Here is a 15,163-nt window from a genome sequence, read left to right on the forward strand (position 1 = left end):
CCAGACTGCTACAGTCAGAGCTGGTGACACAGAGAAGCGGGGACCCTGAACTTATACTGGTTGGCGTATTTCTTTAAAAAGGGGATTTCCACCTGCAAATTGCTTAGTTTTATTGGTCTGTACAAGCCCACAACTTATACTAAGTAGAGGACTGTCTGGCTTCCGGTTGTCATTTTCAGCCAGATCTTTTTATCACTGGGCAGAGCTGTTTACTGTGGTTACCCCGAGATACAACAGAGAGCTGCATGGTAAATACGACATACACAGCACAAAAGAACTTTGTTACAGCATAAAACAAATGACAAAACTATACACGGCTGGAAAGCAAAAGGAGGAAACCATAAAAGATAAAGTTGTGTATTTAGTAATAATCGCAGGGCACGCGCCAGCCAATACATTGAAGTCACAGTACTATTCACGGTCAGCGGGTAAAATAAATTCTTCTTTCAGTAACGCTAATGGGTAATACTTCAGCTATGATGTCGGGTTGGGAGGCTGCATGTTTGGAAGATTATTATTTTATTCAATTCAGAATATTCTTAATAGACACAAGTATAAACGCGTGGCCTTCAGGAACCATCCCGCTAGACCTTTCTCACTGACCTTTGGCCAGATCCTTCCTAAGTTTGAGAACCGCCCCAAGGTCGCAGTCCGCGGTGGCGTAGGCGTGAGGGATGGTGGACTTGGATTCCGTTAACCTCTTGGCAATAACCTTTCGGATGTTGCTGGTTGGTATTTCTGAAAACGTTCCCTGAAAGCAGATTTGTGGGAATTAAGTATAATGCATTCATAAGCAGGAATATATCATACACGGCGGATGTCACGCGTTTCGGTCAGCTGTCACCCTTGGGCAGACACAGTCAGAACATGCTCATTATAACACAATCACAGCGGACAGACTAATGACAGACACAGAAATCTGAGATAGAAGGTGATGTAGCACCGGGGGGCCGCTGTGACTCACAGGAAGCTGCTGACCGTTTAGGGTAATGTGTCAATAGGACGACACTGAAACCTATTCTGTGATGGGACATTGCAGTGCCTCTCCTACCGCCCGTGATATTCAGATTTACTAACTCTGCTAATAAGAGTACTCGCATGGCGGGCCGCCGCGGCTGCGTGACGTCACACGCAGCCGCTGGGACCCTAAACATGACGGTTAGCTGACTACCTATGCGGATAGCTATTCGGCATGTTTTTTCACACATCTACGATCAGGTCTGAATTAGGCCCGTAGAACCAGGCCCAAAATTTACAAGTCCTGATTTTCAAAGAAGGGTATTAGGGGAAGTATAACATGTCGTCTTGCAGTGTCGGACACCTTATTTGCCAACAATGCGTCTGAGTCGCGACGCAATGTGACTGGAACGCACGATTAGACTACGCCGATTAATCTGGTATATGACACTTGCGTATTATGTGTGACTGAGGTCTGTATATGAAGTGCTACAATGTAGCAGCAGCAGCAGCTTTTTTCCAATACAAGTTCTGTTCCGCTCTGTATACAGACTCAGTCACATACAGTATACAGTTGTCATATCATATTAACCCGCACAGTCTCCTCGTGCGGCCTAGCTGCATTGCGGTGCAACTAAGATACATTTTTGGCAAAAATAAAAACATTTTAAAAAAAGATGCCCGTCCTTATCAGAGTCTCACTCACCCCAGGCATCTACCACCGCATGGCATATTAGAGTTAGATGTATGCGGACACCTCAATTGTGAACTGATGTAAGCAGAAGAGTATGACGTAATCAACACTCCTTCTAAAAGTGCCTCAGAAGCGCCTCACTAGATATATAGAATTTGTAGAAAAGAAAAAAATGCACCGCTACAAATTGACACTTCTTGGGATTTATTTATCAAGTAGTTTTAAAACAGCAATTTTTACTAAAGTCAAAACCCGCACAGCGGCCATTCTGTGAGCGAAGACTCCGGCACAACCTACCTTGCTGTGGACAAATAGCTCCGTTATGGGACAAGCGTGCATTTTTCTCAGTCTGACTGTGGCCTCCTATGTGAGCAGTTGTTTGTGTCTGTGTACAACGCCACTTTCTAAGCCACACCTGCGACACTCCCATAATACGCAACATTAGCGTGCGTCGGTTTTGCCACCGCTCTGCTACCTCTCAGTCCCCCCAGGTAAACCCATTAAAATTTCCAGACCCTGCGTCCGTATCTGTACTGTGCTTGTGTGCGCAGATAATTGGGACACGTGCATGGGACGCATATACAGTAGGAAATATATATTTTCCAACCCAACACGGTGGCGCAGCTGGCTTGTGCGGCTGTGTAAGTACAGGCTGGAAGCAAGCAGGAATATTGCAGCGTTAGTCAGATGAAGAGACAGGTCCCCCGGCTGCAGCGTTGTGATGCACCTGCAGAAAAGTGTTATACCCAACACCACAAGCACCCACACAGAGGACAACAAAAGCTGTATATATAGTCCTTACCGGAGTGAGGGGCTTCCCCGGGATAGATATTGGGGGTACAGACGGGCGCTGGGAGCCAGGCGGTGGAGGCACAGGCTGTGGTGAAGCGGATAGTGTTACTGGTTCTGGCAGCGTAGTAGCAGCTGTCTGCAGCACTTTCTCCCCGGTTTCCGTCTTCTGGGCCACAACGCGTAGAGCGTCCCTAAGGGTACGGAACACCGGTTAATACCAGCACACGGACCTACACATAACTAACCATCTGCAACTTTATCACACGGCAAAGATCTAGCGAGAGCGGGGGATACTCCACAGCAGTGTTTCTCAAACCGGGTCCTCATGGAACCTCAACAGTGCAGGTTTTCATGGTATCCTCAGGAATAATTTGCACCATCTGCAGATCTATTGTGTTACTTTACTGACACACCTATGCTCCAGCCGGATGATCTGGAAAACATGCACTGTTAGCGTTCCATGCAGAACAGGTTTGAGAAACACTAGACACTTAGGTGACACTGCTGTGGATGGCTTACAGGAACTGCTTGCTTATGGAAAGCCGTAATATTTACTGCATAAAGTATATGTGCGTCTGCTCCCAGAGATATTAAGGCTCTATAGGCCAGATTCGTGCTTGCACGATATTGCTAGTCGTGGATGTGCAAAAATATGCTAAATCAACAACCGCCACAACTTGTAACGAGACGCCCACAGGAGCCGTTGTAGTTGTCCGCGCGCCCGTAAAACACCCTGAACACGTCTGCATTTTTGCAGTAACTTTCCAAATTACCTCCCACAAAACGGTCGCTTCCTGTTAATCACTTGGGAATTAATTTCCAACGTGTCCGTAATCGCTACTCAATCGCCGCTTGTGTGCGCACTATGACTGGGACCACAGATAATCGCTCAAACGCGGGGATATAAGAAAACGTATCCATTTCACAGCGTAGAGGACTTTGCTGCATTATATTATTACAATATAGCTATTATTTATTGTATTGTAGGCACTTACTACAATTTGCTAAGGTACTATTCAGAGGTATGAAAAAAACCCTTCATGGAATATAGGAGCAATATGTTTGGAGCAAAACATACAGCGAAAAGATATAAAGTACCCAAACAGGAGTCCGTCCGTGTTGGCTGGCAAGAGTGTCGGAAACAGCGGCTTGGCAACGCCGACGCACTAAATATCTGTGATGTTATTTCTGGCTCCAGTGACTACAGTATGATAAATACAGTAGGAGAAGCCCGTATACAGACATTAAAAATAAGATTTTACTTACCGATAAATCTATTTCTCGGAGTCCGTAGTGGATGCTGGGGTTCCTGAAAGGACCATGGGGAATAGCGGCTCCGCAGGAGACAGGGCACAAAAAGTAAAGCTTTTCCAGATCAGGTGGTGTGCACTGGCTCCTCCCCCTATGACCCTCCTCCAGACTCCAGTTAGGTACTGTGCCCGGACGAGCGTACACAATAAGGGAGGATTTTGAATCCCGGGTAAGACTCATACCAGCCACACCAATCACACCGTACAACCTGTGATCTAAACCCAGTTAACAGTATGATAACAGCGGAGCCTCTGAAAGATGGCTTCCTTCAACAATAACCCGAATTAGTTAACAATAACTATGTACAATTTATGCAGATAATCCGCACTTGGGATGGGCGCCCAGCATCCACTACGGACTCCGAGAAATAGATTTATCGGTAAGTAAAATCTTATTTTCTCTATCGTCCTAGTGGATGCTGGGGTTCCTGAAAGGACCATGGGGATTATACCAAAGCTCCCAAACGGGCGGGAGAGTGCGGATGACTCTGCAGCACCGAATGAGAGAACTCCAGGTCCTCCTTAGCCAGAGTATCAAATTTGTAAAATTTTACAAACGTGTTCTCCCCTGACCACGTAGCTGCTCGGCAAAGTTGTAATGCCGAGACCCCTCGGGCAGCCGCCCAAGATGAGCCCACCTTCCTTGTGGAGTGGGCCTTTACAGATTTAGGCTGTGGCAGGCCTGCCACAGAATGTGCAAGTTGGATTGTGCTACAGATCCAACGAGCAATCGTCTGCTTAGACGCAGGAGCACCCATCTTGTTGGGTGCATACAATATAAACAACGAGTCAGATTTTCTGACTCCAGCTGTCCTTGCAATATATATTTTTAATGCTCTGACAACGTCCAGTAACTTGGAGTCCTCCAAGTCACTTGTAGCCGCAGGTACTACAATAGGCTGGTTCAGATGAAATGCTGACACCACCTTAGGGAGAAAATGCGGACGAGTCCGCAGTTCTGCCCTGTCCGAATGGAAAATCAGATATGGGCTTTTGTAAGATAAAGCTGCCAATTCTGATACTCTCCTGGCAGAAGCCAGGGCTAGAAGCATGGTCACTTTCCAAGTGAGATATTTCAAATCCACCTTTTTTAGTGGTTCAAACCAATGAGATTTTAGAAAGTCCAAAACCACATTGAGATCCCACGGTGCCACTGGAGGCACCACAGGAGGCTGTATATGCAGCACTCCCTTAACAAAGGTCTGGACTTCAGGGACTGAAGCCAATTCTTTTTGAAAGAAAATCGACAGGGCCGAAATTTGAACCTTAATAGATCCCAATTTGAGACCCATAGACAATCCTGATTGCAGGAAATGTAGGAATCGACCCAGTTGAAATTCCTCCGTCGGAGCACTCCTATCTTCGCACCACGCAACATATTTTCGCCAAATTCGGTGATAATGTTGCACGGTTACTTCCTTCCTTGCTTTAATCAAAGTAGGAATGACTTCTTCCGGCATGCCTTTTTCCTTTAGGATCCGGCGTTCAACCGCCATGCCGTCAAACGCAGCCGCGGTAAGTCTTGAAACAGACAGGGACCCTGCTGAAGCAAGTCCCTCCTTAGAGGTAGAGGCCACGGATCTTCCGTGATCATCTCTTGAAGTTCCGGGTACCAAGTCCTTCTTGGCCAATCCGGAACCACTAGTATCGTTCTTACGCCTCTTTGCCGTATAATTCTCAATACCTTTGGTATGAGAGGCAGAGGAGGAAACACATACACCGACTGGTACACCCAAGGCGTTACCAGCGCGTCCACAGCTATTGCCTGCGGATCTCTTGACCTGGCGCAATACCTGTCCAGTTTTTTGTTGAGGCGAGACGCCATCATGTCCACCATTGGTCTTTCCCAACGGGTTACCAGCATGTGGAAAACTTCTGGATGAAGTCCCCACTCTCCCGGGTGAAGATCGTGTCTGCTGAGGAAGTCTGCTTCCCAGTTGTCCACTCCCGGGATGAACACTGCTGACAGTGCTATCACATGATTCTCTGCCCAGCGAAGAATCCTTGCAGCTTCTGCCATTGCACTCCTGCTTCTTGTGCCGCCCTGTCTGTTCACATGGGCGACTGCCGTGATGTTGTCCGACTGGATCAACACCGGTTTTCCCTGAAGCAGAGGTTCTGCCTGGCTTAGAGCATTGTATATTGCTCTTAGTTCCAGAATGTTTATGTGAAGAGACGTTTCCAGGCTCGTCCATACTCCCTGGAAGTTTCTTCCTTGTGTGACTGCTCCCCAGCCTCTCAGGCTGGCGTCCGTGGTCACCAGGATCCAATCCTGTATGCCGAATCTGCGGCCCTCCAATAGATGAGGACTCTGCAACCACCACAGAAGAGACACCCTTGTCCTTGGAGACAGGGTTATCCGTAGGTGCATCTGAAGATGCGACCCTGACCATTTGTCCAACAGATCCCTTTGGAAAATTCTTGCGTGGAATCTGCCGAATGGAATTGCTTCGTAAGAAGCCACCATTTTTCCCAGGACTCTTGTGCATTGATGTACAGACACCTTTCCTGGTTTTAGGAGGTTCCTGACAAGCTCGGATAACTCCTTGGCTTTTTCCTCCGGGAGAAAAACCTTTTTCTGAACCGTGTCCAGAATCATCCCTAGGAACAGCAGACGAGTTGTCGGCATTAACTGGGATTTTGGAATATTCAGAATCCACCCGTGCTGTTTTAGCACTTCTTGAGACAGTGCTAATCCCATCTCTAGCTGTTCTCTGGACCTTGCCCTTATTAGGAGATCGTCCAAGTATGGGATAATTAATATGCCTTTTCTTCGAAGAAGAATCATCATCTCGGCCATTACCTTTGTAAAGACCCGAGGTGCCGTGGACAATCCGAACGGCAGCGTCTGAAACTGATAGTGACAGTTTTGTACAACGAACCTGAGGTACCCCTGGTGTGAGGGGTAAATTGGAACGTGGAGATACGCATCCTTGATGTCCAAGGATACCATAAAGTCCCCCTCTTCCAGGTTCGCTATCACTGCTCTGAGTGACTCCATCTTGAACTTGAACTTCTTTATGTACAGGTTCAAGGACTTCAGATTTAGAATAGGCCTTACCGAGCCATCCGGCTTCGGTACCACAAAAAGAGTGGAATAATACCCCTTCCCTTGTTGTCGAAGAGGTACCTTGACTATCACCTGCTGAGAGTACAGCTTGTGAATGGCTTCCAAAACCGTCTCCCTTTCGGAGGGGGACGTTGGTAAAGCAGACTTCAGGAAACGGCGAGGTGGATCTGTCTCTAATTCCAACCTGTACCCTTGAGATATTATCTGCAGGATCCAGGGATCTACCTGCGAGTGAGCCCACTGCGCGCTGTAATTTTTGAGACGACCGCCCACCGTCCCCGAGTCCGCTTGAGAAGCCCCAGCGTCATGCTGAGGCTTTTGTAGAAGCCGGGGAGGGCTTCTGTTCCTGGGAAGGAGCTGCCTGTTGCTGTCTCTTCCCTCGACCTCTGCCTCGTGGCAGATATGAATAGCCCTTTGCTCTCTTATTTTTAAAGGAACGAAAGGGCTGCGGTTGAAAAGTCGGTGCCTTTTTCTGTTGGGGAGTGACTTGAGGTAGAAAGGTGGATTTCCCGGCTGTAGCCGTGGCCACCAAATCTGATAGACCGACTCCAAATAACTCCTCCCCTTTATACGGCAAAACTTCCATATGCCGTTTTGAATCCGCATCGCCTGTCCACTGTCGCGTCCATAAAGCTCTTCTGGCCGAAATGGACATAGCACTTACCCGTGATGCCAGTGTGCAGATATCCCTCTGTGCATCACGCATATAAAGAAATGCATCCTTTATTTGTTCTAACGACAGTAAAATATTGTCCCTGTCCAGGGTATCAATATTTTCAATCAGGGACTCTGACCAAACTACCCCAGCACTGCACATCCAGGCAGTCGCTACAGCTGGTCGTAGTATAACACCTGCATGTGTGTATATACTTTTTTGGATATTTTCCATCCTCCTATCTGATGGATCTTTAAGTGCGGCCGTCTCAGGAGAGGGTAACGCCACTTGTTTAGATAAGCGTGTTAGCGCCTTGTCCACCCTAGGAGGTGTTTCCCAGCGCTCCCTAACCTCTGGCGGGAAAGGGTATAATGCCAATAATTTCTTTGAAATTATCAGCTTTTTATCAGGGGCAACCCACGCTTCATTACACACGTCATTTAATTCTTCTGATTCAGGAAAAACTATAGGTAGTTTTTTCACACCCCACATAATACCCTGTTTAGTGGTACCTGTAGTATCAGCTAAATGTATCGCCTCCTTCATTGCCAAAATCATATAACGTGTGGCCCTACTGGAAAATACGGTTGATTCGTCACCGTCACCACTGGAGTCAGTGCCTGTGTCTGGGTCTGTGTCGACCGACTGAGGCAAAGGGCGTTTCACAGCCCCTGACGGTGTTTGAGTCGCCTGGACAGGCACTAATTGATTGTCCGGCCGCCTCATGTCGTCAAACGACTGCTTTAGCGTGTTGACACTATCCCGTAGTTCCATAAATAAAGGCATCCATTCTGGTGTCGACTCCCTAGGGGGTGACATCCTCATATTTGGCAATTGCTCCGCCTCCACACCAATATCGTCCTCATACATGTCGACACACACGTACCGACACACAGCAGACACACAGGGAATGCTCCTAACGACGACAGGACCCACTAGCCCTTTGGGGAGACAGAGGGAGAGTTTGCCAGCACACACCAAAAGCGCTATATATATATCAGGGATAGCCTTATAATAAGTGCTCCCTTATAGCTGCTTTGTTATATCAAAATATCGCCATAAATTTGCCCCCCCCTCTCTGTTTTACCCTGTTTCTGTAGTGCAGTGCAGGGGAGAGACTTGGGGGCCGTCCTGACCAGCGGAGCTGTGAGAGGAAATGGCGCCGTGTGCTGAGGAGATAGGCCCCGCCCCTTTTCTGGCGGGCTCGTCTCCCGCTATTTAGAGAAATCAGGCAGGGGTTAAATATCTCCATATAGCCTCTGGGGGCTATATGTGAGGTATTTTTAGCCTTTATATAGGTTACATTTGCCTCCCAGGGCGCCCCCCCCCAGCGCCCTGCACCCTCAGTGACCGCGTGTGAAGTGTGCTGAGAGGAAAATGGCGCACAGCTGCAGTGCTGTGCGCTACCTTTAGAAGACTGCAGGAGTCTTCAGCCGCCGATTCTGGACCTCTTCTGACTTCAGCATCTGCAAGGGGGCCGGCGGCGCGGCTCCGGTGACCATCCAGGCTGTACCTGTGATCGTCCCTCTGGAGCTTGATGTCCAGTAGCCAAGAAGCCAATCCATCCTGCACGCAGGTGAGTTGACTCCTTCTCCCCTCAGTCCCTCGCTGCAGTGATCCTGTTGCCAGCAGGAATCACTGTAAAATAAAAAACCTAGCTAAACTTTTTCTAAGCAGCTCTTTAGGAGAGCCACCTAGATTGCACCCTTCTCGGCCGGGCACAAAAATCTAACTGGAGTCTGGAGGAGGGTCATAGGGGGAGGAGCCAGTGCACACCACCTGATCTGGAAAAGCTTTACTTTTTGTGCCCTGTCTCCTGCGGAGCCGCTATTCCCCATGGTCCTTTCAGGAACCCCAGCATCCACTAGGACGATAGAGAAATAACATGACCGCACGCTATGTACTAACCAGCTCCGTCCATCCCACAAGGGAGACTCCCAGACTGCACATTCTCTGGGTGAAAGTACCAATATAAAATAATACCCAGGCACTAAAGAGCACCCAGTATATATATAACCATAACATGCGCCAGGTGTTCAACATTTCCCACGCGTTACCAGGACGGCTTTACTTTATCCCCCCCCCCCCCCTTTCTTTCTCCCATTCCCTGGTATGCTAATTTACTGCATTATTTACAGATCAGTCCTCAGATGTTAAACAGTAAAAATCACAATTCATTTGTCAGAGTTAATGAAAAGATCAGGGTCAATTATCCCGAAAATGCAGACTGCCATCTGCTGGTGTAGGAGAGAAGTGCAATGCTGAATGTGTTCCTCTATAGGCAGGTCGCCCAAGCCCAACACAGACAACAAATAACATTGTATTCTGCTTATATGATCACCATTGGGAATGTTTGGGTGATTTGTGGTTTCATTATTTTAGATATACATTTTGAACCAGCATGCTTCCTCACATACACAACCCAGATTTATTAATGCTATCTTTGAGGTTTGCAAGATATACTACAATTAGCATGTAAAAAACACTTGTGCTAGAACACGCAATAGATCAGTGTTGGGAAATCTGTTGGTTTACAGGAACCTTACACGTGAGGTATGGACTCACTGACCAGGATGGAGCTTATTTGCAAATAGTCGCTAGATTAGTTTAAAACTCACCCTAACCATATTTACTGCATGAGGGAGGCTGTCTATAGAGTTTCACAGGTAGGTCTGAGGACTATCCTGCACGGATGAGCTCCGATAGCCCAGTATCCTGTCACCTGAGGACAATCCTGCACTGATGAGCTCCAATAGCCCAGTATCCTGTCACCTGAGGACTATCCTGCACTGATCAGCTCCAATAGTCCAGTGTCCCGTCACCTGAGGACTATCCTGCACTGATGAGCTCCAATAGCCCTGTGTCCTGTCACCTGAGGACTATCCTGCACAGATGAGCTATGATGGTCCAGTATCCTGTCACCTGAGGACTATCCTACACTGATGAACTCCGACAGCCCAGTATCCTGTCACCTGATGACGATCATGCACCGATGAGCTACGATGGTCCAGTATCCTGTCACCTGAGGACTATCCTGCAACGATGGTCCAGTACCCTGTCACCTGAGGACTATCCTGCACTGATGAGCTCTGATAGCCCAGTATCCTCCACCAATGAGCTCCGATAGCCCAGAATCCTGTCACCTGAGGACTATGCTGCACTGATGAGCTCCGATAGCCCAGTATCCTGTCACCTGAGGACTATCCTGCACTGATGAGCTCTGATAGCGCAGTGTCCTGTCACCTGAGGACTATCCTGCACTGATGAGCTCTGATAGCCCAGTGTCCTGTCACCTGAGGACTATCCTGCACTGATGAGCTCCGATAGCCCAGTATCCTGTCACCTGAGGACTATCCTGCACTGATGAGCTCTGATAGCCCAGTATCCTGTCACCTGAGGACTATCCTGCACCGATGAGCTCTGAAAGCCAAGTATCCTGTCACCTGAGGACTATCCTGCACCGATGAGCTACGATGGTCCAGTATCCTGTCACCTGAGGACTAGCCTGCACAGATGAGCTACGATGGTCCAGTACCCTGTCACCTGAGGACTATCCTGCACTGATGAGCTCTGATAGCCCAGTATCCTGTCACCTGAGAACTATCCTGCACTGATGAGCTCTGATAGCCTTGTATCCTGTCACCTGAGGACTATCCTGCACTGATGAGCACTGATAGCCCAGTATCCTGTCACCTGAGGACTATCCTGCACTGATGAGCTCCGATAGCCCAGTATCCTGTCACCTGAGGACTATCCTGCACTGATAGCCCAGTATCCTGTCACCTGAGGACTATCCTGCACTGATGAGCTGATAGCCCAGTATCCTGTCACCTGAGGACTATCCTGCACCGATGAGCTCTGATAGCCAAGTATCCTGTCACCTGAGGACTATCCTGCACCGATGAGCTACGATGGTCCAGTATCCTGTCACCTGAGGACTTGCCTGCACCGATGAGCTACGATGGTCCAGTACCCTGTCACCTGAGGACTATCCTGCACTGATGAGCTCTGATACCCAGTATCCTGTCACCTGAGAACTATCCTGCACTGATGAGCTCCGATAGCCAGTATCTTGTCACCTGAGGACTATCCTGCACTCATAGCCCAGTATCCTGTCACCTGGGGACTATCCTGCACTGATGAGCTCTGATAACCCAGTATCCTGTCACCTGAGTACTATCCTGCACTGATGAGCTCTGATAGCCCAGTATCCTGTCACCTGAGGACTATACTGCACTGATGAGCTCCGATAGTCCAGTATCCTGTCACCTGAGGACTATCCTGCACTGATGAGCTCTGATAGCCCAGTATCCTCCACCGATGAGCTCCGATAGCCCAGAATCCTGTCACCTGAGGACTATGCTGCACTGATGAGCTCCGATAGCCCAGAATCCTGTCACCTGAGGAATATCCTGCACTGATGAGCTCTGATAACCCAGTATCCTGTCACCTGAGGACTATCCTGCACTGATGAGCTCCGATAGTCCAGTATCCTGTCACCTGAGGACTATCCTGCACTGATGAGCTCCGATAGCCCAGTATCCTGTCACCTGAGGACTATCCTGCACCGATGAGCTACGATGGTCCAGTACCCTGTCACCTGAGGACTATCCTGCACTGATGAGCTCTGATAGCCCAGTATCCTGTCACCTGAGAACTATCCTGCACTGATGAGCTCTGATAGCCCAGTATCCTGTCACCTGAGGACTATCCTGCACTGATGAGCTCTGATAGCCCAGTATCCTGTCACCTGAGAACTATCCTGCACTGATGAGCTCTGATAGCCCAGTATCCTGTCACCTGAGAACTATCCTGCACTGATGAGCTCCGACAGCCTAGTATCCTGTCACCTGAGGACTATACTGCACTGGTGAGCTCCAATAGCCCAGTATCCTGTCACCTGAGGACTATCCTGCACTGATGAGCTCCAATAGCCCAGTATCCTGTCACCTGAGGACTATACTGCACTGGTGAGCTCCAATAGCCCAGTATCCTGTCACCTGAGGACTATCCTGCACTGATGAGCTCCAATAGCCCAGTACCCTGTCACCTGAGGACTATCCTGCACTGATGAGCTCTGATAACCCAGTATCCTGTCACCTGAGGACTATCCTGCACTGATTAGCACTGATAGCCAGTATCCTGTCACCTGGGGACTATCCTGCACTGATGAGCTCTGATAACCCAGTATCCTGTCACCTGAGGACTATCCTGCAATGATGAGCACTGATAGCCAGTATCCTGTCACCTGGGGACTATCCTGCACTGATGAGCTACGATGGTCCAGTATCCTGTCACCTGAGGACTAGCCTGCACCGATGAGCTACGATGGTCCTGTACCCTGTCACCGGAGGACTATCCTGCACTGATGAGCTCCAATAGCCCAGTACCCTGTCACCTGAGGACTATCCTGCAATGATGAGCTCTGATAACCCAGTATCCTGTCACCTGGGGACTATCCTGCACTGATGAGCACTGATAGCCAGTATCCTGTCACCTGAGGACTATCCTGCACCAATGAGCTCTGAAGACCTAGTGACAAAGTCCAGAAAGTCACTTCACTTGAAACATTACATTTTTCCCCAAACTGAGAAACAAAATGTAACTATTTAATTTATGTTTTCCAAACAGGAAAACTGCATCTTGATCAGGCATGTTATATGCACCAGCTCACTGATATCAGCTGTGGTCCTACCCTCCTGGTCAGGTATGTTATATGCACCAGCTCACTGATATCAGCTGTGGTCCTACCCTCCTGGTCAGGCATGTTATATGCACCAGCTCACTGATATCAGCTGTGGTCCTACCCTCCTGGTCAGGTATGTTGCATAGGAACCTACACAGTTTACTACTCTGACATCAGCTCCCCATTAATGCATACGATAATTTTGTATTTTATTCATTTAGTTTCCAATAAGCACGAAGCACTGAAAACACTATAATCAGCTCATTCAGGGTTAACGCTGCTGGCGCAGTCACTGATTTCCAAGTGTCACTTTAATGAGGTCACATGAACAACTCCCCCTGGGCAGGTGCTTGGGTCCAGTGTCTCTCTACCCTCACCCACCAAAGCCTCCGGGTTGCATTAATTAAACAAGAGCAGGGACACAGTGGTCGCAGGCTGTCAGTCCTGGCGGTATAGAAAGGAAATGCAATATGTACAATATGTGACGCTGAGGCACAACAGGAAAACAGAGCCATTGCAACGTAAGAACAATTACTATTGCTACACTGCTTACAACGTGTAGCAAAACGGAATATAAGAATGGCCAGCTACTGCATAGGTCAGTGTTATGGTGGACTCATCTATACACCTGGGAGGTACCTACGATCAGATGGACCAATATATTCACATGCAATTTGTGACCTCACTGAGGCACGAGGCACTGTCGCTAGAAGGGCAGATAGTGTACAGGTAGTGCCGCCAGTGTGTGATGTACATTGTTACAGAGACAGAAACAGAATGGCAGCTGCCCAGGTGACCACTTTACACTGCACGTACGGTCCTTGGTGCCCGCACTATTAATTAGGATGAAAATGGGCTTTCCCGGCAACTTCGCTTTAAAACAAATAAATCTACGCTGCACAAGTAAATAACCTACCGCCCCATCATATAAATAGGATGGGAAATATGCATTTAGCAGCTTCTATAAATACATTTCCATGCTCATTAGCAATTCATCTGGAAGTAACATTAGACCCCCGAGGCGCTCAATTTAGAAAGCTTTCTATTCTGCTCGAATCTCGCACCCATCTGCAAAACAAATGCTGCACAATTCCTCGTGCCTTCATTAACCCTTCAGCTGGCGAAACAGGGGAGCGCGGGTATCCCTGGCAATGGCTCTCCGGTGGTCTGGGAGATAAAGGGTTAGTCAGTGTTTATGCAGAAAAAGAAGATAGAGCGATAGAAATAGCAAAGTGATGAGGGTCAACACAAGTAGTGTTACATATTTTACACACACACACACACACACACACACACACACACACACACACACACACACACACACTAAAATTAAGATTCTCTTTTGAAACATCAAACAAGCTAATTTGCAGGAAGGGGAAAACATAGAAAGGAAGGAACCAAAATATGTAGAGAACATGCAATTGTCACAAGACTAATTTCTAATTAAATTGTTAGAACATTTCTATGGCAACCATCTGCGATCAGTTGTATTGCTCTAAGCCTTGTGACTGTTTGGCGGCAGGGCTTGAAAACCTTGAGGCAATAATGCAATAGAAATTAATGGTGCGTTGGGTAATTACCCGACCTGGGGATGTCCAGAATAGTAAGACATGCGATCAATGGGGGTAATTCCAAGTTGATCACAGCAGGATTTTTGATAGCAATTGGGCAAAACCATGTGCACTGCAGGGGAGGCAGATATAACATGTGCAGAAAGAGTTAGATTTGGGTGGGTTATTTTATTTCTGTGCAGGGTAAATACTGGCTGCTTTATTTTTACACTGCAAATTAGATTGCAGATTGAACACACCCCACCCAAATCTAACTCTCTCTGCACATGTTATATCTGCCTCCCCTGCAGTGCACATGGTTTTGCCCAATTGCTAACAAAAATCCTGCTGCGATCAACTTGAATGTTACTGACTGATCTATCTGCTAGAAGCCCATATTGAATGGAGTATCCTTACGTCACATTACCTTACCCTAGGACTACATATTC

At 48.0% G+C, this 15,163-nt stretch overlaps 1 protein-coding gene across 1 annotated transcript in view; it reads right to left on the reverse strand.

Annotated features, from left to right (window-relative positions):
• The window catches only part of PDHX (pyruvate dehydrogenase complex component X), a 146,230-nt gene that overhangs the window by 21,561 nt on the left and 109,506 nt on the right, over positions 1-15,163 (reverse strand). Inside the window, exons 6-7 of the mRNA XM_063946303.1 lie at positions 2,454-2,634; positions 604-751 (exon numbers count right to left, since the gene is read on the reverse strand). Coding sequence (XP_063802373.1) covers positions 604-751; positions 2,454-2,634 — 329 coding nt within the window. The remainder of the gene's footprint in view (positions 1-603; positions 752-2,453; positions 2,635-15,163) is intronic.

This window comes from Pseudophryne corroboree, chromosome 11, assembly GCF_028390025.1.
Source record: "Pseudophryne corroboree isolate aPseCor3 chromosome 11, aPseCor3.hap2, whole genome shotgun sequence".
Taxonomy (NCBI): domain Eukaryota; kingdom Metazoa; phylum Chordata; class Amphibia; order Anura; family Myobatrachidae; genus Pseudophryne; species Pseudophryne corroboree.